Source organism: Esox lucius, chromosome 13 (assembly GCF_011004845.1).
Source record: "Esox lucius isolate fEsoLuc1 chromosome 13, fEsoLuc1.pri, whole genome shotgun sequence".
In the NCBI taxonomy this organism is placed as follows: Eukaryota; Metazoa; Chordata; class Actinopteri; order Esociformes; family Esocidae; genus Esox; species Esox lucius.
In genome coordinates, this window is record NC_047581.1 from 21,508,339 (window position 1) to 21,534,356 (window position 26,018).

General features: G+C 41.4%; 2 protein-coding genes across 4 annotated transcripts; one reads left to right on the forward strand and one right to left on the reverse strand.

Moving 5' to 3' along the window:
• Positions 1 to 25: 25 nt before the first annotated feature.
• Positions 26 to 13,230, reverse strand: thbs4a (thrombospondin 4a). 2 transcript variants are annotated; one of them, XM_020052792.2, is made up of 22 exons: positions 12,964 to 13,230; positions 11,667 to 11,864; positions 11,301 to 11,548; positions 11,090 to 11,201; positions 10,800 to 10,885; positions 10,419 to 10,470; positions 10,103 to 10,290; positions 9,881 to 10,018; positions 9,665 to 9,745; positions 9,283 to 9,435; positions 9,103 to 9,207; positions 8,873 to 8,980; positions 8,630 to 8,789; positions 5,678 to 5,796; positions 5,449 to 5,501; positions 3,959 to 4,140; positions 3,543 to 3,721; positions 2,581 to 2,629; positions 2,295 to 2,491; positions 1,786 to 1,958; positions 664 to 803; positions 26 to 574 (listed from the first exon to the last, which is right to left on the reverse strand). In XM_020052792.2, the coding sequence occupies exons 1-22, from the start codon at positions 13,052 to 13,054 to the stop codon at positions 525 to 527; spliced, it is 2,862 nt and encodes a 953-aa protein (XP_019908351.2). In that variant the 5' UTR covers positions 13,055 to 13,230; the 3' UTR covers positions 26 to 524. The 2 variants fall into 2 exon arrangements, with proteins under 2 accessions (XP_019908351.2, XP_010874752.3); XM_010876450.3 differs by having other exon boundaries at positions 12,958 to 13,230.
• A 2,404-nt stretch (positions 13,231 to 15,634) lies between these two features.
• Positions 15,635 to 23,082, forward strand: mtx3 (metaxin 3). Of its 2 annotated transcripts, XM_034296456.1 has the most exons (10): positions 15,657 to 15,726; positions 16,229 to 16,260; positions 17,740 to 17,809; positions 18,114 to 18,190; positions 18,282 to 18,374; positions 18,488 to 18,670; positions 19,371 to 19,447; positions 19,542 to 19,696; positions 20,347 to 20,435; positions 20,520 to 23,082. In XM_034296456.1, exons 2-10 carry the CDS (start codon positions 16,252 to 16,254, stop codon positions 20,613 to 20,615), a joined length of 849 nt encoding a protein of 282 aa, XP_034152347.1. In that variant the 5' UTR covers positions 15,657 to 15,726; positions 16,229 to 16,251; the 3' UTR covers positions 20,616 to 23,082. The 2 variants fall into 2 exon arrangements, with proteins under 2 accessions (XP_034152346.1, XP_034152347.1); XM_034296455.1 differs by lacking the exon at positions 16,229 to 16,260 and having other exon boundaries at positions 15,635 to 15,726.
• The last annotated feature ends 2,936 nt before the right edge of the window (positions 23,083 to 26,018 follow it).

Sequence of the window (26,018 nt, forward strand, 5' to 3'; positions counted from 1 at the left end):
TGCTACTGCATCAATTTCAATCTGTTACCCACCAAACAAAAGACTTTGGTTTCACCAGAGTGCTCAGAGTATGTATTCATATATTTATTGTGACATATTATTGGTTGTTTTAATGTAAGGGTGATCAATACAGCTCCTTAGTTTATTTTCCTCTTTTTAACGGTAGAGATGACAAGACCTTAACTGTAATTTGAACCCCCAGATACAGTACAATAACCCTGCCTCAGAAAGACAAATAGAAAGACAAATGTAAGTACATGTTTTTCAACGCTACAATCTACATTCTACATATTGCAGTTGAAACAGTTCTACTTGCACTCTACAGCATATGTGGAGTGCAGAGCATCATGACAAGCAGACACAAGTCTGACAGTGCTAATATGTTTCTATAAAAGCCTCCCATTCACACCTTTCATAATGCCCAGTGAATTTCATTATCCTGCTTCGCTCCTTTTCCCTCCTTTGTCTCTTTCTCATCTACTTTCCTTCATACCAACCCACCTTCCTCTCCTGGAAGGGTGTGTTTATTCAGAGTTCTGGGTACTGTAGTCCTGGTAATCTTCAGGGATGGTGTCTGTAGAGGGACAAACAAAATGTAACGGCATTCATTAACGCATACTGTAACAGCGACGTTCATACCTTCTGTCCAGGGCTGTGACTCACCGTTGCAACGGTACTTGAGGTTGGACCAGATGATGTTTTCCTGGGAGAAACAGAAGACGCCCAGTCTCCCTCCTCGCATACTGGTATCTATTTTCACGCCGGAGTCCGCTACCAAGTTAGGACCCTCGTAGAAACGCACCCTAGACACACAAGCAGAGGGTTCTGACCGCGTGACCAAAAATCCCCACAAGTATATCAAAACAAGGAGACTACTACCATGTGTGTAGGATTATCCAGATTGTTTTCAGCTTAGCGGTTGTGTTCAGGGTAAAAATTACAATTGGGGTTTGGTTTAGATTTAAACGAAAGCATTTGGGGTTAAAATTAGGGAAGGCAACAAATTGAGTTAACTTTATTATGGACTAATTATGGACTTGTTCTTTCATGACCGAAAGAACAAGATCGCGAGTACAAGTGGCTGAAATGGGTTTTCCCAGAAGGGTGGCTGGCTTCTCCCTTAGGGATAGGGTGAGAAGCTCAGTCATCCGTGAGGAACTCGGATTACAGCCGCTGCTTCTTTGCATCGAAAGGAGCCAGCTGAAGTGGTTCGGGCATCTGGTAAGGATGCCCCCAGGACGTCTCCCTAGGGAGGTGTTCCAGGCACGTCCAGCTGGGAGGAGACCTCAGGGTAGGCCCAGGACTAGGTGGAGAGATTATATTTCGACACTGGCCTGGGAGCACCTCGGGATCCCCCAGTCAGAGCTGGCAAATGTGGCTCGGGAAAGGGAAGTTTGGGGTCCCCTGCTGGAGCTGCTGCCCCCGCGACCCGATACCGGATAAGCGGATGAAGATGAGAGAGATGGACTAAAAGTTACAAATTGGGGTTAGAAGTTAGGTTTAGGGTTAATATTATGTTATGGATAGGGTTAGGTTTTTGGGGTTAGTGTTTGACTTTGGGTTAGCAAGGTCGAGATTTTCAACTGAAATCCATCTTGAGTCCCCAAAAGGATAGCAATTTTAAAATGTGTTTGTGTCTGTGTGTTAAGTGTGAATATGATATAATTTGTGTTAAGTAGAGTGGTTGTGTGTTAAGTAGGATGGTTGAATGTTATGTGTGAGGTAAGTCTGTGTGTGTTACTTTGGGTGGCTGTGTGTTAAGTTGGATGGCTGTGTGTGTCTCACCTGATGTATCCAACCTGTGGTCTGTGCTGTAGAAACCAGCGGTATGACACCTTGTCCTTCCAGCCAACGTTCCTCTCATCCTTCCACAGCAAGCGGACCTGGTCGGCAGTGTCTCCTGTATGCCATAAGGAGTTCCTCAGGTACTCTCCTGGACCTGTCTTAGACTTCACTGCCTGGAGAAGGGGGAGGAAGAGCGACGTAAAACCAAACCAAAAAGCAGGTTAAGCTTTGATTCAAGTGTTAAGTGGTAGATTACCGTAACGACACATGGAAATACCTACACACACACACAATATCGATTTTATAATCCTTGTGAGGACTGCAAAAATGTATTTATTTTTCCTAAACCGAACCTTAACACTAAACACCAAACCTTAAATGCATCCCCTAAACCCAATTATAAATGTAAACTTCACCCTAAACCTAAACCATATGCTGAAAGTAGCCATTCTACACTTGGAGACCGGCAATATGTCCCCAGAAGGTCAGACAAGGACACAGTCACACACCTTCAGCTGTATGCCAGGCTCTGCCACAGCTCGGAAGGGCACCGCCTGCCAGTAGGTCTGTTCTGTCTGTTTCCACATGACCACGTAGAAGGAGGAGGAGTCCTGGTAGCCAAAGATGAAGCCTGCATAGTCGTCATCAATCAACGTGTTCACATGGAACGTCCCTTCAAAGTCCACCCCACTAAACGCTGTGTAGCCTAAACACACACATACAGTCATACACACACCGTAAGAGGCAAAGAAACGTGGACACCTCCTTGTGAAATGGACGTAGTTGTTGTCTTACCTACAGCGAGGCCAGGGTCAGAGTTCATAGTCTGGACAATCTCCATACCCTGGATCGAGCCAGTGAGCGTGAAATAGAGAGAGAGAGAGAGTTATAATACTTGATTTACAACAATTTTCCCCTAGTACCGACTTTTTGATTCATTGTACTGAATCAAAAAGGCAGAAATATACTTTTAGCACATTTTATTCCATTGTATGATGTTTGGCATTGAATTCGCAGTCACTTGTACTCTTGTAAGTCCTACTGTATACAATATAAAAATCATCCATCTCTGCCTTTTCTACTGACTGCTTCAACAGATGTTGAATTGGTCCTTTTGGCAGATTCTTGGGAAGCCGTTTTCCAGATTTTTGTCACTGTTGTTGCACTGTGCTCTTTCTCTTTGCTGAAGTGTGAAGGCCCTTAATTCAAACTCATTCTGCCTACTCTGACGGTAGCACTGTCATGTTTACTGGAGGAGATTATCTGCAATCAGTGACATTTCATTTAAAGGGGCATATGTATGATTTTTACTGTATTACTAGCATAAATACATGCAAAAAGGACCAGTAGATATCTGCAGTTAACATTTTAAGTTCTTGTTTAAAATAAAAATTTTCTACAAAATACTATAGAAAAGAAATTCAAGATAATGAGTGCCTGAGATATTCCCGATGTAATCTTTATCGCCACTCAGTCTGTCAGTTTGCATTGGCTTATAATCTCCTCATACTGGCTTTAGACACTCGCAGTACCATCCTTCCCATCCTAAACCACCCTGGACTAGATAATACTCTTCCGGATTTGCTCGGTAAGGGGAGACGGGGAGGAGACAAGCCATGTTGTTGTTTAGAGGCAGGATTCTACACAGGGCCAATTAAAAATGGGTTTGCATTTTCCAGTTCAGCTTACACCCTTATCCAACACATTGTATACCCTGTGAACTGACACTTGTAGAATGTAAAAGATGTTGAGGTCACCTGGTTGAGAACCACCCAGTTGGGATCAATCTGGGCGTCGCCCTCTGGGTCCAGTACTACCGTCTGATATGCTCTGAAGTCAGTCAGAGTGACCTCAGCATTCTCTGGGCAATTGTCTATCCTGTCAATCACCTTGTCTTGGTCAAAGTCCCCTGTACAAGCATCACCCACGCCATTATCTGAAACACACACACACACACACCCATGTGTTGCAAGCACAGAACAGACACCAAGCACACACACACACACACACACACATACACACACACTAACATGCCTGATTAATGAAAAGCCTGTCCATTAACGACGGACAGCTGTTTTGTTGTAACACACGCACGCACAAACAAACACATACAACTAGATAGAGCTTAATTCTGACAGATTAAGAAGGAAATGAGTCCGTAGGGATGACTGACTGTCTTCATCTTTCTGGTCGGGGTTCACCACCAGCCGGCAGTTGTCTGCTTCATCCAAGACCCCATCGTTGTCGTCATCATCGTCACACTCATCTCCCTTTCCATCCTTGTCTGTGTCCAGCTGGGAGGAGTTGATGACCGTGGGACAGTTGTCCTTGGTGTTCTGATGACCGTCCCCATCACTGACAGGACACAGAGGAGCAGTCACCTCGGTAGATTCAGCACTTTTCTACAGCTAGGTCCGGAAATATTTGGACACTGATACAATTTTCATAATTTTGGCTCTGTACGCCACCACAATGGATTTGAAATGAAGTTGAAGTGCAGACATTCAGCTTTAATTCAAGGGGTTGAACAAAAATATCATAACATTTTTAGGAATTTCAAACATTTTCATTCACAGTCCCCTTATTTCAGGGGCTCAAATGTAATTCAACAAATTAACCCAATTATAAATAAAATGTTGATTTTTAATACTTTGTTGAGAATCCTTTGCAGGCAATGACTGCTTGAAGTCCGGAACACATGGACATCACCAAACGCTGGGTTTCCTCCTCTGCGATGCTCTGCCAGGCCTTTACTGCAGCTGTCTTCAGTTGTTGTTTGTACGTGGGTCTTTCACCCATTCTGCCTTGTCTCCAGCAAGTGAAATGCATGCTCGATCGAGTTGACATCAGGTGATTGTCTCAACCATTTCAGAACATTCCACTTCTTTACCTTAAAAAACTCCTGGGTTGCTTTCACAGTATGTTTTGGGTCATTGTCCAGTGATGTGCCGTGCAATCAACTTTGCTGAATTTAGCTAGATCTGAGCTGACAATATATCCCTGTACACTTCAGAATTCATCCGGCTGCTTCTGTCTTCTATCACATCATCAATAAACACTAGTGATTTAGTGCCATTGGAAGCAATGCATGCCCATGCCATCACACTGCCTCCACCGTGATTTATAGATTATGTGATTATTTTTTTTCTCAGAATGTACCAAACTGTTGATTTGGCCACTCCTAATGTTCCTGCCATCTCTCTGATGGATTCTTTTTTTGCAGCCTGAGGATGGCCTGTTTCACTTGCATTGAGAGTTCCTTTAACCACATGTTGTGGGTTCACAGCAACAGCTTCCAAATGCGAATGCCAAACCTGGAATCAACTCCTGAACTTTTACCTGCTTAATTGATGAAGAAATAACAAAGGAATAGCCCACACCTGTCCATGCAACAGCTTTTGTGTCAATTGTCCAATTACTTTTGGTCCCTTGAAAAAGAGGGACTACATATTAAAGAGCTGCAATTCCTAAACCCTTCCTCCAATTTGGATGTGAATACCCTCAAATTAAAGCTGAGAGACTCCACTTTAAGCCCATATTATTTAATTAACTGTAACTTGAATATATTCTGGTAAACAGCCGAAATAACAAAACTTGGACTCAGTGACCAATTGTTTCTGGACCTAACTTTGTATGTGTGGATTTGTTTACAGACCACTGTACCTGTCTATGTTGGTGTCACATGTGTCTCCTACGAGGTCATGATCAACATCTGACTGTGGGAGGAGAAAGAGACACATTTTATTAACTATCCATATGAGGCCAGTTTACCCGCTTCTGTCTACTGTAGGGTTTTAGTCCATGTTTCTTTGGGTTACTGCTATTGTTGGTTATTGTGGTGGTTGTTCGTTCTCAGTGGTTCTTTAATGGTGTTTTATGGATTTGTGGTTACCTGGGCAGGATTGACCATGTCAGGACAGCTGTCACAGATGTCTCCCACCCCATCGTGGTCTCTGTCCTTTTGGTCTGGGTTGGGCACACTCGGGCAGTTATCTAGAATATTCTTCATGCCTGACAACAAAAACATACAAACACACAGATAAAAAATACAATTATTTTTGTAGTCAGAGTACTACTCTCTTCGATGTTTTTTTTAAGGCTAACCTCATCCCCAGGCTATTGCGCACAGTGGATATGAGCCTGGCACAACAACCATTGGAAGCTGGCCTTAATAGGAGTGACCGTATCATTCTGTGGAGTGACCTTACTGAGTAAAGGATTTGTCATATTAATATTTTATCTGACCAAAATACTAAATAGCGTGGCTCAAAATGGAGCAGTATTGCTGACATTTGATAATGTAAACTAACATTTTATTATATCCAGTCTAGCCTGAGTCAGACACTTCATATTTCAAAAGAGAAGCAAACTAGCAAGTAGCTTACTAGGCAAAATTCAGCCCCGAGTCATTGCAGTATGGAGGGAGTATGCTCAACTGTCACAGCTATCTTGTAATTAGTGCTGGACCACACAAGATGTAGTGGTAAAGAATTGGTTGGTAGACTTAAGCCAACGCCTATCACACGAGGAATTTGTCACGACTTTCTCATTGGCTAATAAAGACCAAGTCTGATGGATTGTTCCACCAGACCTTCTGCACATTTGGGCAGAAGTGTCTGGAAACAAGATTAGTTTAAGGAAGAGGTGAATAGTTTCCACTGGCTCTTAGCTTCTGCCAGGGTTTATAATGGCTTGGAAAAAACATTTTGAGGAGACATGACCAAACGATCAAGAGGCTGGATACCCGCCTCAGTGTGTGCTCAAAGACACACACAAACACACACACACACATTCAACTGGACCACACTTTAACTTCGTCTGCCAATGGAACAAATGTTTTTTAAATGGTTATGTAGTAAATAAAGAGCACACCCAACCTAAACACCCTCATTCAAAATCAGTGCTTATTATAATAGTTACCATACCAAATGGGTCATTTGTGGAGAAATGAAAACAAATTCAAACCAGATTTTTAACTAGGATTTAGAACTGAACTTTATGAGGCTGAACCCTCCCCCAGCTACTGTTGTCCCTATGAACAGAAGAACCTCAAATACAACACCATTTCCAAGAATGTTGGGATGCTGCGCACAATGCTAATAAAAACAGAATGCAATGGTGTGCAAATAATTGAATTGCTAAATTTAATAGAAAATAGTACAAAGACAACATATCAAATGTCTTTGGAAAAAGATATGCCCACTTCGAATTTGATGCCAGCAACATGTTTATTAGTGTGTTGCATCACCTCTTCTTTTAACAACACTCTGTAAGTGTTTGGGAACTAAAGAGATGAATTGCTGTAGTTTTGAAAGTGAAATGTTTTCCCATTCTTGCTTGATATAGGATTTCAGCTGCTCAACAGTTCGGGGCTTTTCATTTTTTTTGTTTCATAATGCGCCAAATATTTTCAATGGGTGACAGGTCTGGACTGCAGTCAGGCCAATTTATCACCCAGACTCTTTTATTACGGAGCCATGCTGTTGTAATATGTGCAGAATGTGGTTTGGCATTGTCTTGCTGAAACTAGCAAGGCCTTCCCTGAAAAAGACGTTGTCTGGATGTCAGCATATGTTGCTCCAAAACCTGTATGTATTGTTCAATAATAATGGTGCTTTCACAGATGTGCAAGTCACCCATGACATGTGCACTAATGCACCCCCATACCATCATGGATGCTGGCTTTTGAAGCCGCATGGTCCCTTTCCTTTTTAGCCTGGAGGATGCCGCATCTATTATTCCCAAAAATAATTTCTAATTTTGATTTGTCAGACCACAGGACAGTTTTCCACTTTACCTCAGACCACCTTAAATGAGCTCGGGCCCAGAGAAGGTGGCGGCAGTTCTGGATCTTGTTTATTTCTGGTTTCTTTGCATGGTAGAGTTTTAAATTTATCTTTAATTTGTGAATGCTGCAACAAACTTTGTTCACAGACAATAGTTTTCCGAAGTGTTGCTGAGCACATGCAGTGATTTCCACTACAGAATTGTGTCTGTTATTATATGCAGTGTTGTCTGTGGTCCTGAAGCTATCCAAAAGCTATCCAATATTGGGTTTCGGCCTTGTCCCTTGCATACACGCATTTCTCTGGATTCTCTGAATCTTTTAATGATATTATCTACCGTATGTTAATCTAATTATTAGTTATTTTTGTGTATTACACAACTTTTCCAGTCTTTTGTTGCCCCTGTCCCAGCTTTTATCTAAATGTGTTGCTGGCATCAAATTCAAAGTGGACATATTTATTTTTCAGTTTAAAAATGTGATATGTTATCTTTCTACTATTTTCTATTGAATGTGCGGTTTAAATGATTTGTACATCTTTGCATTCGGTTTTTATTTCCATTCTACACAGTGTCCCAACCTTTTTGGAAACGTGGTTGTACTTCTATACAGACAGGCTGAGATTATGTGAGTAGATTCAACAGGTACGGCACGGTTGAAAACTACTTTCAAGTCTTGTTTACAACTGCTAGACACAGGAGAATGTTCAGGGTTTGGGTTTATTACATTTAAATTTCAATCAATTTAAAAGGTGAACTAAACTCCAATTCCTAAACTCCAGATTAAAATGTTTCATAATTTAAAAGCATTGACAAAACATTTGAATTGTTTTGTACTTACTGAATTGTATGGAACTGCCCTGCTGTTATTTTAGACTAGACAGCCAGGCTGACCTCAGACTGTGGTTTGGGAAAAATATTTCCTGTATGAAGATGTGTCACTTAAAAAGTACAATTACAGTCTCTACCTTAACATGTGATACTAGGTATTTCTCCAACTGTCTAATGTCCACAGTGTGGGTAAGGCCCATTAAGTTGTGCACACACACCACACACACACCGTCTCCGTCGATGTCATCATCACAGTTGTCTCCTAGCCCATCCTGGTCCGTGTCCCGCTGATCCGGGTTCTCTGTCGTCAAGCAGTTGTCACACGCATCGCCATGGAGATCCTTATCGCTGTTCTTCTGGTCCTCATTAGGATGCAGCCAGCAGTTATCCTGAATGAGTCAGAGATACAGGGTTACCTGCCTGCCAGTAAAGGTGTATTATACACTATAACCCAGAAGTCAGGGACAATAACCTGGATGTTAAGGATGCCGTCACTATCAGCATCATCATCACAGGCGTCGCCGAGCCCATCTCTGTCTGCATCCTCTTGACCAGAGTTAGGAACAAACACACAGTTGTCCTGGAAGCAAACAGAATCTGCTTTACTGGATTAAAGGGAGAAGGCAAAGAGTGTGAGAGGAAGAAGGAGACAGGGAGAAGGAGCGAGAGGGAGGAGATGAGGAGAGGGACGGGAAGCTGTACCTTTTCACAGTTGCTGTCTTTGCACCTGAGCTTGTCATCAGGGTAGGCATCGATGTCCGTGTCTTTCCCACACACATAGCCGTTACCTGCCAATCCTATGTCACACTGATGGAACCAACAGGAAAGGTTCATTTGAGATTGATCCTCTTATTGGTTGTTTTTGCCTGTCTGTGTTCTCACCTGGCAGCTGATGCTCCCATCCCTCTCCACTACACACTGTGCATTCGAGTCACAGGGGTTGGGCTGGCCGTTCCCACAGAGCCTCTCCCCTTTGCAGCCCTTCACCTGGTCCCCAGAGAAGCCACTCTTGCACTCTCCGCAGCGGAATGAACCCTGGAAGAGAATACAAATAAAGGCCCAGGCTTTGCGTAAGACCTACGGTCAACATGCTACTCACTCAGCTAATGGAAAGGCCAGTATTGTCATCTGCGCTTGGAATTTAGAGGCAACTTTCCTGTTTACAGTAAAAAGACTTCCCCGGGAACATATGGTTCACTAATGCCGTTTACAGATGACCAGATAGAAGGGCGTGGAGGAAGAGGAAGCTGTGAGTGACTCTTACCACAGTGTTGTGGCAGTGAGAGTTGCTGGTGCAGCCTCCATTGTCAGGGGGACCCTGGCATTCATCGATGTCCTCACAAACCTTCAGGCACGTGGAGAGAATACACATACACCAACAAACCCATATAACAAGGCACAATGGCAGCAGTTCTTCAGTATTACACAGGTCAGCCAGTGTGCCTGTTACTGTACCTAGGCTTATGTCCGTGTGTTTCACCTGTTTGTGGGACTTTGCGTAGGCCACTCCCACTCCACTGATTTCAGGACTGCTGTATCCCAGAGGGCATCTCTCACAGCGGAACCCAGGAGCCATGTTCACACAGCTCACATTGAGGAAACAGGGGTCAAACGTGCACTGCAACGAACACACACTAGGGTTCACGTCAGATGCTGTGGATGTAGGGGTAAAAGTAGGACCCAGTCAAACATGCACCCCTACCTCGTTCACATCATTGCAGTAAACCCCATCTCCAGTGTACCCATCAGGACAGGGGGCGCAGGTGAAGCCTCCTCCCTCGGCCGGGATACACATGTCCTGATTGAAACACACACCTGGATCACACTTGGATGGACCTGACTCTGTACGAGTACCAGTACCTGGGCCTGACTCCATGTTGCCACTTAAACCTACAGACAGACACGTGTAATCTAGCATCACACATATTCTTGAGTATTCGTTGTTATTTTTATTATAATTACTACTATTAATAAACGGTAACCCTTTAAGTAGTAATAGATCTGTGACCACAACTTACCACAGGCCAGACACTCTGAGATGGTGTTTCTGAGGAACGCAGTCTCCTTAATCTTTTAACGAGAGAGAATACAGGTTTGCAATTGAAACAGAAAAGAGTACCAAAGGTTAGAAAGGAAGAGACCAATTGTTATATCAACAGTAAGAGTTGAAAGGTCAGGAGACATTGTTATATCTACTGTAATGGTTGAAAGGTCAAGGGATATTGTTATATCAACTGTAATGGTTGAAAGGTCCAGGGACATTATTGTATCTACTATAATGGTTGAAAGGTCAGGGGACATTGTTGTATCTATTGTAACGGTTGAAAGGTCAAGGGACATTATTGTATCTACTGTAATGGTTGAAAGGTCATGGGACATTGTTGTATCAGATGGTGTACCTGTTGCAGCAGCAGGTCCTTCATCTCTGACATCATCTTTTTAAGCTCCAGCATCTGAGACGAATCCTGACTGCCTGTCTGGAGGCCTACAGTAAAAACAGTCTTCAGCAGTTTAATTCAGTGTTCCATTATACAAACTAAATGATTTGGTGGTTTACGAATCACGTCAAGATGCGGGTCTAATGGGTCTAAAGTACTGTTGGGCTGAGACCCACTATGTGATGTCAGGAACCATGTGTTTGATTGCAACGTTGCGTTGATTAAACATATATTCTGGGCCGTGTTCTTACCCAGCAGCTGAATGGTTCCCAGAGACTCACTCTTCTGGAAGCTGCAGTCCTGTAGCGTAGCAACATTATCTATGGTGTCCTCTATGACCAGCTTGAGGTCGGTCAACTCATCCTGACAGAAACCAGTGATGTGTGGGTGGTGAGCCAACAGTCTAGTTTAGAGCATCTAGATCTACTCCTGTCTATCTCATCCGTATCCGTTGTGTCTCACCTGTCCAGTGGGCTTCAGGGTCTTAAGTGCCACCTTGTTGGGTCCAGGGGTCAGTGAGCCAAAGACAGCAGGCAGCTCGTCCACAATGTGAGCCAGCCTGCAGTCTATGTAGACAGCCATACTACCTGGTCCTCTCTGCAAACCGCTGGCATGGACCATCACATGGTGCTCTCTGCCATCCGCCAGAGAAGGGTGGTTAAAACTAGTGGTGGCCACCCTACCATCAGGCCTCTGGTAGCGGATCATCACTGAGGAAAAATGCAGTTACTTGTGGAGGAATGATATTTAAAGACAAAGGTAGGGAAAGAAAGAGAGAGTTGGATGTTTTTTCACGTTTGTAATACTGGGAGACAAACCAGTGTTTACCCTTGTTGAGTTTAGCCTGCAGGGTGAATTCCAGATACTTGCTGTTGGTCCTGGGGTTGATAATGCTGTACAGATGAGAGGGGGATTTGCTCTGGAGACTGAAAGAGGAGAGAAGGAAGGCCTCGTCCAGACCTTTGTTCTTCAGTCCTCCCTGTGTCAGGTCAGGCAGGCAGTCTGGAGACACCAGCAGGTCATACACTAATCCAAGAAACACAAGTGAAGTGTGACTTCATGCCTATGGCAATCTGATGAGCTGTTAAAATGCTCCTGTTGAGTTGTAGGGCTTTATGAAGTGGTATAGTGTGTGTGAGTGTGCGTGCATGTGTGTGTGTGCTTGCGTTGCCACTGTTTTATGGAGTGCCAAATTGACTCAAGGGCCAACGGTACACTCTTTCCACTGGAACAAAACCACTGCTACTACAACTCTGACACACACACACACATTCACGCATGACCAGCCTGTGGTGTAGCCACAACCCAAATACAGAAATAATACAAAGAGACATGTGTTTATGTGGAAAAATTGATGTGTGTAGGTTCCAGAGAAATTAAATTATTGCGAAATCACTTTCCCAAAGCCAGTGTCATTCTATTCTACCAGAGTGGGCTTATTTGGGTCACCCTGTTGATGGACGTCTAAATTTGAAGCCTTGTCACAAGACAGTGCATTAAACCCAAAGTCTCTAAAAGGCAGTCATTTTAAGAGAGTCCCTGCTAAATATATAATTTTTATCAATCAGCAAAATAATCCATGTTTTAACATCTGAGGGAGAAATGACATGTTCAGTAGGGACGCAAAGTTACAGATTCAGATTTGGTATAGACAGAGAAGATTTTGAATTTGGAGGTTCCATAGGTTGACAGACTCTGAGTGTGCATATTAAGCACTTGGAGATTTACTGCATCTCGTTGTTGTACTGCATTCTTTTGCACTGTACTTGTACTTTTCCAATGACAATGAAGTTTAATCTAATCTATTGGGTATAAAACCTCTAAAAGTTACTAATAGGTGTAGTACCCACATGAAACACGTGAAAAATAAGAAAACATATTTTCAAAATTTTACAAAATTGGCAAAATAATATATTTCCCTAAACAAACATTTGCAAATACATTTATCAATGTATCTAACATATTAAAAAATGTATGCATAAAAAAAAATATATATATCTCCTAAAACATGTAAATAGTAAAATACTATTGTAAATGTTGTTGTTTTTGTACTGCTCGGCCTGTAAGAGTATTTCCGATAGGTCAGAGATGGATTTGAGTAGCTGGTTGAAGTACTCACCAATACCTTGAGCTGTGACAGTCCTAGCCAGCTGCAGCATCAACAGAGAGAGGACCATGTCTCTCATCCACACCCCCATCCCCACACGTTCCTTCATTCTTTAGCACAGAGCAGTCCCAATACGAGTCACTATGGCTACTGCACAGTACACTTGGTTCTACAAAGAGCAATACAGTAGCTATCTACCTAGAATATCCCTGGAGCTGGCTGACAGACAGACTGACAGAGGATGTAAGTCCCACAAGCTGAGGTGAGATGTTCATGTGGCTGCATTAAGACCTTTTAAAGGGGCCAGACCTTAAATTTGAGGGGTGTGTCCTGACACTTCTGTCGAGGTTTTGGAAAGTAAAATATAATGTATCGCTGTTCTTGTAGTGAATGGGTTTTTAAAGATGTGTGTGTGCCTGGCAAGGAGCTGTTCAGAAGTTTGGTCCAAGAGAGAGATGTCCAAATTTCGGACCTTGACTTGAGACAGATTTTTATTATCCCTGGATGAGTTTCAAATTGACAGTCTGGTACTTATCTCTGTCACTGAGTTCCCTTTGGTAACCACAATATTTTTCTTCATGTCAGAGTCTCAAAACAGACATCTGTCTGGTCTTCTATTTTCTTCATTTGATTTTACGTAACTATAGCACATAGTCTCTTGATGACACATAATGATATCAGGGACCGAAGTTGAGTTCACTGGTCAACCATATTCCCATCGGGTACTGGACAGACACCATATTAGATCCTTTTTGTCTCTGACACAAACGGAAAAATCCCAAGAAAAAACTCTCATTCAAGTAGAACCAGCTGGATGCTACCACCTTTTAAATCCTTACTATGTTAGCACATTAGCAAGCAACCAAGCAAGCTTATTTATAAGCAATTACATAAAAGCAATTCAATGTGTTTTTCAGTTAAAATAAAAATACAAAATGCAATGGAATTAAAACAGTCAGATTGTTGCAATTCTCTAGCTCAACTGTCTCCAGGGGGTCTACATGAACTTCAACACCCCGGTATCTTAATCCTTGCATTCCAATGCTAGGATGAACCTGTCAGTCCCTATGTGAGATAATCTTTGCATCAATGTCTTACTTGGCTCTCTCCTGGGGGACATTTATGCCATGTCTGTCTATTCATTTTATATTCATCCTCAATGAATTATAGTTACCATAACTGTTTATTGAACCACCTCGGTATCTCATTCCTCGTGCTCCAGCATTTGGATAAACTCGTCAGTCCTTTTGTGAGATAATACCCTACATCGATGTCTAAACAGCAGCAAAATAATTTGCATTATCCGTCATCAGCAGATTGTTACATATACACAGAGGTTATTTCTCTGATAGCATCAGAACGTGGTAAAAGATAGCAAAATATACATTAAATAACAACAAAAAAATCAAGAAGAGAAATATAAAATACAGCATAATAATAAAACATAGAATAATAAAATAGAAATTAAATTTGATAAAAACATAGGAATCTATAAAAGCTGTAAGACTAAACAGTGCGGTTATGTTTAAGTGAGTTTAAGAGCTCAGTCTTAGGCACGTGAAAAGAGAAATGTTTTTAAACTGGATTTAAAAATTGATACGTTTGGTGCACGCCTAAGATCTTCTGGTAGTTTATTCCAGTTGTGTACAGCATAACTGCTTAATGGCAGCTTCTCTATGTTTAGTTTGGACTCTACTAGCTGACCTGTGTTCATGGATCTAAGAGCCCTGCTAGGTTTATATTCTTCAAGCATATCAGAAATGTATTCGGGTCCTAAACCAATTAGAGATTTATAAACTAAAAGCACCACTTTAAAATCTATTCTGTAACCGACTAGAAGCCAATGCAAAAAAAATTTTACCGGAGTGATGTGCTCTTTTCTCTTGGTCCTGGTTAACATTCTAGCAGCAGCATTCTGAATGAGCTGCAGCGGTTTTACAGTCTTTTTGGGGAGTACAGTTAAGAGGCCATTACAGTAGTCAACCCTACTAGAGATAAAGGCATGGATGAGCTTCTCTTGGTCTTTTAGGGACACTAGGCCTTTGATTCTGGCTATATTTTTTAGATGATAGAATGCTGTTTTGGTGACCGATTTGATATGAGGTCTGAGTCTATCAGAACACCAATGTTACGCACTTCAGCTCTTTAATCCAGCTCTTTACTAATACTAGTTCTTTTATTTTTGTTGCCAAATACAATAATCTCAGTTTTATCTTGGTTTAATTGTAGACCATTTTGGTTAAGAGTATCTTGCCATATGCAAGGAAATGTAGAGTTAGGCCAAAGACATGTCTGACTGGAATAGAAAAACATTTCCATTTTGAATAGTGAATGTATTTTCTTTCTACGAAATTATGTTTGCAACCCTCATCTGGCAGACTGGTGTTTTGCAAACGCTTCAATCCAAATCAATTTACAAAAATGTGTACATACATGTTTCTTACTGGCCCCTGTGGGAATTAAACCCACAATCCTGGCGTCTCCTCTCCCACCAACATATTATGCTCTGTACTTGTTCAAGGCACTGCCAAAGACGGAGTTTTTCTGAAAAGCTTTGAAAGACCTGTGTAGATATTGTTCTTCTGCCTACTCAAGCTAGACACCTGTATAATCTCTGTTTGACGAAACGTTTCGTAACTGAAACGTTTGATTGGACTGAACACAGCCCATGACATCCAGTTCCTGATCACAGCAACAAACATGGCTACCTCCATGGAGCTGAGGTGTTGGGGTGGCGACTGGGGGTTGCCTTCCATTCACACAGAGTCTCTCGTAGTGCTGGTACATACAATTTAGAAAAAATAAATTATGATACCAGTCTAGTGCATGGCTACGTTTTTCATGGTTTTATCTGAAAATCTTACAATATACGTATGCTTAAACAACAACACGAGTAAGCTATCTGTAGCTAATGAATGCTAAACAGTTTACATTTTCAGTATCCGTACTTTTTCGTTTTATTGAGCTATGTGTGAGATATTGTAAATGTTTTTTTTTTACTGCTCGGCCTGTAAAATTATTTCTGATAGGTCAGAGAGGGATTTGAGTAAGTGGTTGAGGTGCTCAGCAATGTCCTGAGCTGTGACAGTCCTAGCCAGCTGCCACTGTGCTACCTACTGTACTAGCTATGTGTGTTTAGGCTTTAAACGAACATATGAACTACTAACAACAAGCTCTGTACATCACGTCTAATAGAAGTATCTAGCTAACAAGCTAGATAATGATATGGCTAGTAATAGCTGACAAATTCCATTCTCATTGCTTACATTTCTTCAAGTTCAAGGTCAGCTCTCTTTCGATTTACTGATGTCCTTGGTACGACCATTCTCCTGTCTTTATTGTGTAGTTAGCAAGACCCATAGCAAGCTAATATTAACACATCACTTTTTAACTAAAGTATATAGCCAACTGCATGATCCCGTTCCCTATAGGCTAGCTCTGCCACTGTATATGAACAGTGCAATGGCAAACTCTCATCACAAAGTTACACAATTCCTGTTTATTGCAATTACCAGATCATTTGCTGACTGATAGTGTTAACAAAATATGTTTGCCATTGACATATCTTGCCTAGCTAGATGTGTGTGTACTATTATTTCCTTTATCCCTGTTGTTGTCTTTAGTCCACTATCTGTACTGTTGTTCTTGGTGCTAACCAGTCAGTAGCTAGAGTTCAAGATATATAATCTGATTCTCCATTACTAGTTACATTCTGAGCTTATATGATGAAGTCAGAGTTTTTTTCACAAACCTGCATTTGACAGTACTCTACAATCAACCACCCAACTGTTGGCTTTGGTGTTGTTGATGTTTTTATTACAATGTGGTGTTGTTTTTTCTCTCCCTTCTGGCACTGACTTTGCCAATAGGTACTTCATTAAGTATGGTGTATTTCCTATTATTGAGTTGTGTGACTGCCCCATCTATCTTAAGACGAATGTATTGAATGTATGTTGCTCTAGTTAAGTTCTCCTATGTGTCTCCTATATTCTGAAAATGTAAAACGTTGCCAGTTGCAGTGCCACCCACCTATCTCTGTTAATGAGAGAAGAAACAATGTGCTCACACACATTTAGAAGAAACCTCTTGGGTCCAGGGGTCAGTGAGCTCGGGAAAGGAGATAATTTTGCCAAATGCAAGCTAGTTGAATAATATCTGATAGTGTCTTAGGTGCACACAGTAACTGGTAATGAAGAATCAAATAATGATATCTTCTGGATTGGAAACAGGTGTTCTGATCTTTTGTGGTGATTACAGATCTCATTGCACTAATTCTAAGAGCATACTGTTGACTGGTGTCCTGGCAAAAATGACTGATAGCATCATGCCCACCTATTCATCCCCAGCTTCCAACTGGCTCATTCAACATTTCTCCTTCCACTTGTAACCAAAACTATATTTGTGAAGTAATACAGTTACTAAATAAATGCAATCAATACTGTATGTACAGTGGATATAAAAAGTCTACACTTCCCTGTGAAAGTGCCAGGTTTTTGTGATGTAAAAGAATGCGACAAAGATCAATCATGTCAGAACATTTTCCACTTTTAATGTGACCTATAATGTGAACAAACTGAAATCTTCGAGGGGGAAAAATTTAAAATAAAAACCTTACAATAACCTGGTTGCATAAGTGTGTAGACTTTTTATATCCACTGTATGTTGCTCTGGATGAGAGTATCAGCAAAATTAGTTCCACCGTTATTCAGGGTAATTATTATGTAGGCTGTGTGTTCATAGGTTTGTTCAACACTCTTCATCTTCTGGTCAGTTGACTTATCTTTCTTCTCTCAGGCATATGCCAAATTCTCTGGAGCCAAACTCACGGTTGCACCAATAGACTGGACGTGGAGAACATTAACAGGTAAAATCTCTAATCTGACTGGTCCTGTACATATTAACTTGTTTTCTAAAACATAAATAACAGACATAAATAGAAATATAAGTAACTGAGTCAAGAGAATGATATTACTGTACTTTTTTAATATATATACTATTTGCTACTAACCGTGCAGAAACCTTGTGTCAGTTAGAGGTGTGGTTTTAGCTCTTCCTTCTCTCCAGTTTTATAGTCCATACTTTTAAGCCATACAACACATGATGTGGACTAAATAACACATGTTGACCCACTGTCAAACTATTTTTTCCCTCTCTATTCAACACGACAGGTACAGTGCCAGAGTTGGTCTGTCAGGGATCGACAGTAACAGAACCAGCTCAGATTCTCAACTACCTGAGAAAACTGGTAATGTCTTCCTTCAGAGCAAACTACATCTTCTAGAACTATATTTGCCAGGCAGCGCTAACAGCAAAGCCTGTGTTCACTTCTCTCGCAGAGGTTCAATGCAGACTATGAGTTGTCAGCCAGACAGGGAGCAGACACAATGGCCTACATCGCCCTACTGGAGGAGAAACTAAGACCTGCCCTGGTAGGAACAACTAGTGTGTGTAGATCTATTCAGTTATATAGTGTTTATTTGCTGTTTTGGTTGTGTGCTGTTCTGCACTTTTGTTTTCTCAGTGTGTGTTTGTTGTCCTGTAGTTACATACTTTCTGGGTGGATACTGAGAACTATTCGAGCCTGACAAGGCCGTGGTTCGCCTCCCGCTCTCCATTCCCCCTCAACTTCCTGGTTCCTGGTCACCATGCCAACACTGCCCTTTCCCGGATCTTGCTGACCAAGAGCGATTCTCCTCTACACACCATCACTGAGGTGGAGGGAAAGGTAGGACAGTCTCCTCTACACACCATCACTGAGGTGGAGGGTGCAGCCAACACACAACTACGGATTGGGATTAAACGTGTCACTCCGTGGTGTAGAAAGACATCAAAATGGAATGTTCTGCTCCCGGAGGATACTCGGACAAAAACCTACGTTTAGATTTATGAAACTGATCAACAGCTTTCCTCTTTGAGATGTAATATAATAGTAATGTCTATGAAAATACGTGTTTAAGGTGTTAGGTAGCCTGGTGGTTAGAAATAAACTAGTGTTCTTTTTTGGTGCAAACACAAGTTAACTAGAGGCAACAGTGTGTGTTTTAGTTTCTGTTTGTGAACGGTATTGTAATTCTTTTAGATGGTCATTTAAATGGTGGACTTAACAGAGAGCCTGCGGTACTAGGTTCAATGGGGAGCTGGTTTAACATTGGGTCGCCAGGACAGGTAGGAGTTTTGACAGGGAGTTGCCCTTCTAATAGAGTGAGACAGACAAGAGACCAGTAAACAATAAGTACTAGATGGAGGGATGGAGGATGTTGGCATAGCCTGAGGATGGGGAGAAATAAATCAATTTTTGGGGTGGGTGTTCGGGCTGCATAAGGGGACCATCCCTGGAGGTCGGACAGAGTAATTAATACCAACTGATATCCCAACCCTGGCATTCTGAGGTCATTTAACTTTGTCCATCCATCTTTTCCTGTCAGATCTACAGTGAAGCTAAGGAGTGTCTAAATCTACTCTCCCACAGATTGGGGACGGCTTACTACTTCTTTGGGAACACGTGAGTTCTGGGCTACTGTGGTGGGCCGGGCTGAGCTGGGCTGTAGCATGGTTATAATATGTATGGTGTATGATTTGTCTTTGTGTGCGGCCAGGCCGTGCAGTCTGGATGCCTTTGTGTTTGGATTCTTAGCTCCCCTCCACAAGGCCAGTCTACCCAGCAGTCCTCTGCAGAACCACCTCCGACAGCTGGAAAACCTCCAACGCTTCTGTGATCACATACTCAACGCTCACTTCAGCAGTCATCCCGGTGAGACTGGTGCTCCATCGCTCTCTCTCTCTCTGTGTGCGCATTCATGTTTCTCTAACCATCAAATAACCCCATTTGGATAGTACAACTATGATCATTTGGTGTTAGAGATCAGCGTATGAGCTTACGTCTTTGGGTTTATGTTGGGGTTTTTCAATGGTTGGAGAAAATACTGATTTTGAATGGAGATTTATTTTGGAATTCCTACTAGGATAGATATTTCTGGTGTGTGTGTGTCTGTCTGTTTCAGCCTACGCTGTTAATATTATACTGGTGATTCCTTCAGGTTCAGTATTTTGGGTTAAGTGTTACAAACAGGCTGATGTGTTTGTAATAGAACATGGGAACTAATAAGTATTTTCATTCCCATTTGTTTTACTGTATTTACCTCAGGAAATGTTTATCGGTGTGCAAGACTAATTTATTTATAATGCATTTTAATTTCTAATGAATTAGTTTATTGACCTCTCTGAACAGATATTTTTTTATTGGTTTACTCGTGTTCGTCTAACAATGTTTTCTTTTAATAGCTGTTTTAACATTTTGTTATGCATTTTGTGGAAAATGTACTTTACAAAATGTTGATATCTGGCTTCCTTGATATTTATCTGTCTCACTACATTGTCGCTCCACCCACCCTCTGTCCCCAGGTTCTCCTCAGCCTGTTCAGGAGACAGTGGACGCCAACCTTCAGAAACTCACTCAGCTTGTCAACAAAGAATCCAATCTCATAGAGAAGGTCCTGCTGTGTTAGTATTGTGGGCATGTTTTCAAGACAAAAAAAACTTGGTTTTCTGTGTTCACTGACTGTGTTTTTCTGCAGATGGATGACAACCTGAGGAGCAGCCCTCAGCACAAACCTTTTAGAGCAGACCCTAGACCCAGCCCAAGTAACAGCACAGGTTCTACCCCTGCCTAACCCCTGACCAGCCTGGTGGATGAGGAGCATCACCCTATGCTGTATTACTCTGAACCTGGTTTAAACACTGTAAATACCCTAGCCTGAGTGCCAGTCTGGTTGTACTAGCATTCCAAGTCTTTGTTGTTAATAAGGACAGCAAGAGTGTTGGTAAGATACACTAATCTGGGACCAGGCTAGAAACTCACCAGATCATTCCTAAAACTATAAATAGAACATGTTATTGTTGCAGGCCTTTCCTGCCTTGCCAGCGTAATATAAAATGCCCTTAACTACCAGTGACGAATAATAATGGCAGTATTGTGAACTATTGTCACGGTCGCAGGGAGGCAGGACACGAAGCGCAGCGCTGTAGTGAAACGTTCCTTTATTCCTTCTTCTCACAAACACTAACTGATGAGAACTGTAGTGCGGCATCACACAACAAACACAAACAATGAACCACAAACAAGGGCAGCTTAAATAGGGTGCCCAATTAGAGGCAATGAGTGGCAGGTGCCTCTAATTGGGGACAATCAAAACAGGTAGCACAGAGATGCCTAGAGGCGCCTCTGCAGTCCGGCCATAACTCTGGTCCCCAGGCGCATAGAGATGCCTAGAGGCCACCAGCCAGGACCTGACAACTATTTAAAGGCAGTGATGTCTGTGAAATACATGTGGTTTCATGAAATAACGAGGTGGTGCATGTGTAAGGATTCTGAAAGGGGGTAAAGGGAATGTGGTTTAGAATGAAATGTGACTAAATGAGCCTTTAGAACATTTCATTACTCGAGACAGTAATTGAAAAGGCAAGTTGCATGAAAGTTGTGTGTTCATGGCCTGTAGTTGTGTTAAGAAGGTACGCTATAAAACACTTCAGTACTATGACGTTAGTCATTTTTTGTTTACCTTAAGGGCTAACTCTATCTCACGCACATAAGGAATGTACTATACAGCTCTTTGCTCTAGTGGTAAAAAGAAGTAATGCATAAGGGACACTTGTGTTTGTAAAGAACAGTACAGGTCTTGTGTAAATTCGGTCATTACTGACAGAAGGCACTGACACTAGTTTGTATACTTTTTGAAGTATAAGTTATGCTACTCAAGTAGTTATTAGAATAATTCTCTTTTTAAAGATAAGCTATGTTCACACCTGAGGATGGATTAAACTGTTTGGGTCAGCTCAAGGCCCTGGTCACCACTAGTGGACTCTAAACAGAATGCAGTGCCATTTAAGATCCCAGCGGTCTGAGTGTCTCCATGCTCAATATGAACATTCTTGGTTACAGTTATGGTTCAGCTTCAGTTGACAAGAAGTCAGCATTTCTTTTTCTGATCATATTGAAAGGGAAAAAGTTGAATATGCTGATTACTTAGTTAATTTACCTCGCTTATTTCACTTATATTCGTCTGAAATGTTCCCTTTAACAAATCGATTGTCTTTAAAATTCTATTAGCACTATGAGTAAGTGTTTAAGTATGTAGAGTCTGTGTTAACATATCTCTGTAAAGGTTACCTAATTCAGTTAACTTTAAATAATTCCTTTTCATTCGCATATCAAGTAGTTTTAATTAAAATGTTGTGTAATTGTAAATACTAAGGTAATGCATTTTGTTCAGCACTGTAAATTGATGCACTTCAACTCTCCTTACTTTCAGACTTTTAGAGCTTATGACTATACTGTTGAGTTTATTTGTGTCCATGTTTTTCATTTGTTGTTCAACGATTCTAATCACCCCATGTCCTGGAATACTTTTTGTACAATTATTCTATTTTCATTTTGATTTTGTCGTTATTAGTTGCTGTGCCTATGTCACTATTGCCTAGTTAGGAACATGGATTGTTAGACAGTAACAGGGAACTCTGCTAACATACTGTACTCCCACCCAATCACCCATGTGCTGACAGGCGTTCTGGTGACGTGCAGCATCGGCTAGTCTAGTACCAACTCCTTTCACCTCAGTGGTGCATGCTGTATCCTGTGCTGTCCTTTTTGTTTGGTAATTTAGTTGTTAACAGGACTTCCTTAGGCTAATTTACTTCATGGATACAATCCTGTAAGAATGGTGTTATTATAGCTTTGTTTGTTTGTTTGTTTGGTCTGTATAAAATAACCATATTTGGTTGAAATATACTGTATGTACGGGACAAAGGGGGACTGTATTGGGATGTGCCTTGATAGGACTGGAGAAGATGTGTCACATTTGACCAACTGTCTCAGATGGAACTCATTCTTGTTTCCTTACTGTTATTGGTACTTCTTTCTCCAAGTTCAGAAGGGGTATTTGGCCCATTGTCCTTAGAACGTTGAAAGTTAAGGCAACATTGCCAAGCTCAAGCTCCTTCTGAGGTTTTGCAATGTTATTGAATACATTTTTAAATCTTTGTATTGATATTTTCATTATTTTCACATCCCTGGAAAAAAATTTGTGCATGTAAGTTAATGCTTTCATATCCATTTAATAAACTTGTAGTGTTTAACTTCAACCATTTAACTGAAGTCTGTGCTAAATACATCATGTTTGATTGGCCAGTACCATGGTCGTGTAGTAGATATAAGCTTAATGGGGAGGCCAGTGAATGTACAGAGAATCTAGAAGTCATGGGTGAACTTGAATTTGGGTCATGTGTAGTTCACGTACAGTTTGATGGCGAAAGAGGAGAACCTTGTGAAAAGAATGTTTCTTTAGTTCAGATGGAACCTCTCTTTTCCTCTTGGTTTTGTCTTGTTTGTCAGTCTGGAAAGTGAATGATTAAACTTGTGGGAAATTATGCAATGCATCATATCTCAGAAGTAGCCATATATTTACAGTGGGGAGAACCAAGTATTTGATACACTGCCGATTTTGCAGGTTTTCCCACTTACAAAGCATGTAGAAGTCTGTAATTTTTATCATAGGTACTCTTCAACTGTGAGTGATGGAATCTAAAACAAAAATCCAGAAAACCACATTGTATGATTTTTAAGTAATTAATTAGCATCTTATTGCATGACATAAGTATTTGATACATCATAAAAGCAGAACCTAATATTTGGTACAGAAACCTTTGTTTGCAATTACAAAGATAATACGTTTCCTGTAGTTCTTGACCAGGTTTGCACACACTACAGCAGGGATTTTGGCCCACTCCTCCATACAGACCTTCTCCAGATCCTTCAGGTTTCGGGGCAGTCGCTGGGCAATATGGTCTTTCAGCTCCCTCCAAAGATTTTCTATTGTGTTCAGGTCTGGAGACTGGCTAGGCCACTCCAGGACCAGAGCCACTCCTTAGTTGCCCTGGCTGTGTGTTTCGGGTCATTGTCATGCTGGAAGACCCAGCCACGACCCATCTTCAATGCTCTTACTGAGGGAAGGAGGTTGTTGGCCAAGATCTCGTGATACATAGCCCTATCCATCCTCCCCTCAATACGGTGCAGTCGTCCTGTCCCCTTTGCAGAAAAGCAACCCCAAAGAATGATGTTTCCACCTCCATGCTTCATGGTTGGGATGGTGTTCTTGGGTTTGTACTCATCCTTCTTCCTCCAAACACGGTGAGTGGAGTTTAGACCAAAAAGCTCTATTTTTGTCTCATCAGATCACATGACCTTCTCCCATTCCTCCTCTGGATCATCCAGATGGTCATTGGCAAACTTCAGACGGGCCTGGACATGCGCTGGCTTGAGCAGGGGGACTTTGCGTGCGCTGCAGGATTTTAATCCATGAAGGCGTAAATTTCAGGTCATTGACCAGGTCCTGCCGTGTAGTTCTGGGCTGATCCCTCACCTTCCTCATGATCATTGATGCCCCACGAGGTGAGATCTTGCATGGAGCCCCAGACCGAGGGACCATCATCCTGAACTTCTTCCATTTTCTAATAATTGCGCCAACAGTTGTTGCCTTCTCACCAAGCTGCTTGCCTATTGTCCTGTAGCCCATCCCAGCCTTGTGCAGGTCTACAATTTTATCCCTGATGTCCTTACACAGCTCTCTGGTCTTGGCCATTGTGGAGAGGTTGGAGTCTGTTTGATTGAGTGTGTGGACAGGTGTCTTTTATACAGGTAACAAGTTCAAACAGGTGCAGTTAATACAGGTAATGAGTGGAGAACAGGAGGGCTTCTTAAAGAAAAACTAACAGGTCTGTGAGAGCCGGAATTCTTACTGGTTGGTAGGTGATCAAATACTCATGTCATGCAATAAAATGCAAATTAATTATTTAAAAATCATAAAATGTGATTTTCTGGATTTTTGTTTTAGATTCCATCACTCACAGTTGAAGAGTACCTATGATAAAAATGACAGACTTCTACATGCTTTGTAAGTGGGAAAACCTGCAAAATCGGCAGTGTATCAAATACTTGTTCTCCCCACCGTATGTCATTATTTCATCTTGCCTGATAAAATACATGTTCAGTTCTTGCTCATCAGTATCTATCCAAGCATGCCATTACTCTACAAATACAGTACACTCCTAAAGTTTCTTTTTTTTGTCTTTATTCCAGTACCTTGCTTTTAAAACAATACAATGACTAATACAATTTGGGTATTTTTATCTATATGGTATGAAACATTTGGAAATGACAGCATGTTTATTTTTTTCTAGCAATTTTTGTGTACCAATATTATTTGGACTGTTGTCTTTATTGTTGTGTTTGCCTCTGTAGTGCATCCAAAAAAAGAGATGTTAATGCAGAGTCTTTATTCTAGTCTCAGAACATGAATTGTATCTCCTGTGGCCATAAAACTGCTTTTGGGTGACATTATTCATGTTGGTTAATATTTGTATGCAGTGCAAACAGACACAACATAAAAGCAGATTAATCCTCAGCGAGCAGCCACCATACAGAACATTCTAGGAAATGGCTCAGGCTTAGATAACACTAGAACTCCACTGGTTTTGCATTATCTGGACTTAGTTTAAGTTATTTGTAGTTTATTACTACCGGATCACCAAGGGGTCCTCCGGAGAATTCTTCCCTTCCTTGTACATTTGATTCCAGACCAGAAGAGGGAGTAGAAAGTAGGCCCTCCAGTGGTCCAAATGTCCATTTAGGTTTGAACCATGGGTCCAGGGTTTAGGATTGTGGTTGAGTCTAGATTAAATCCTAACCCTATCCTCAACCACTACATTAAAACTCACCCTAACCCTCACTTAATGCTTGCCTCCTGATTTAATGGCTAACCCCAACCCTTTCTTTGATCTCAAACCATCATCTATATCTCTATATTTGGCATAGCATTATAATCCATTCAGCCTGCCAAGGTTAGGTGATACAAGACACAGGTACCAGAAACAGGAACATGATCCTTGAAAGGGTTGAATTTGATCTGGACTTCCTAATTGTTCCATTAGAAGACATATCTCTAAAAATAGTGACCAGAAAAACACACCAAAAAATCTAACATCTTTAATCTCAAGCGACAGGCAGTGTATGTCCGCATAAA

Excerpts from the sequence above, each read along its gene's own strand:
- thbs4a (XM_010876450.3), bottom strand. The coding sequence starts at position 13,054 with ATGAAGGAACGTGTGGGGATGGGGGTGTGGATGAGAGACATGGTCCTC. Across the intron at positions 11,202-11,300 it reads CCCTGAAGCCCACTGGACAG|GATGAGTTGACCGACCTCAA; the intron begins GTGAGACACAAC and ends GGTTTCTGTCAG. Across the intron at positions 2,630-3,542 it reads ACTGGGTGGTTCTCAACCAG|GGTATGGAGATTGTCCAGAC; the intron begins GTGACCTCAACA and ends GGCTCGATCCAG.
- mtx3 (XM_034296455.1), top strand. The coding sequence starts at position 15,646 with ATGGCTACCTCCATGGAGCTGAGGTGTTGGGGTGGCGACTGGGGGTTG. Across the intron at positions 17,810-18,113 it reads GACGTGGAGAACATTAACAG|GTACAGTGCCAGAGTTGGTC; the intron begins GTAAAATCTCTA and ends TCAACACGACAG. Across the intron at positions 20,436-20,519 it reads AATCCAATCTCATAGAGAAG|ATGGATGACAACCTGAGGAG; the intron begins GTCCTGCTGTGT and ends GTTTTTCTGCAG.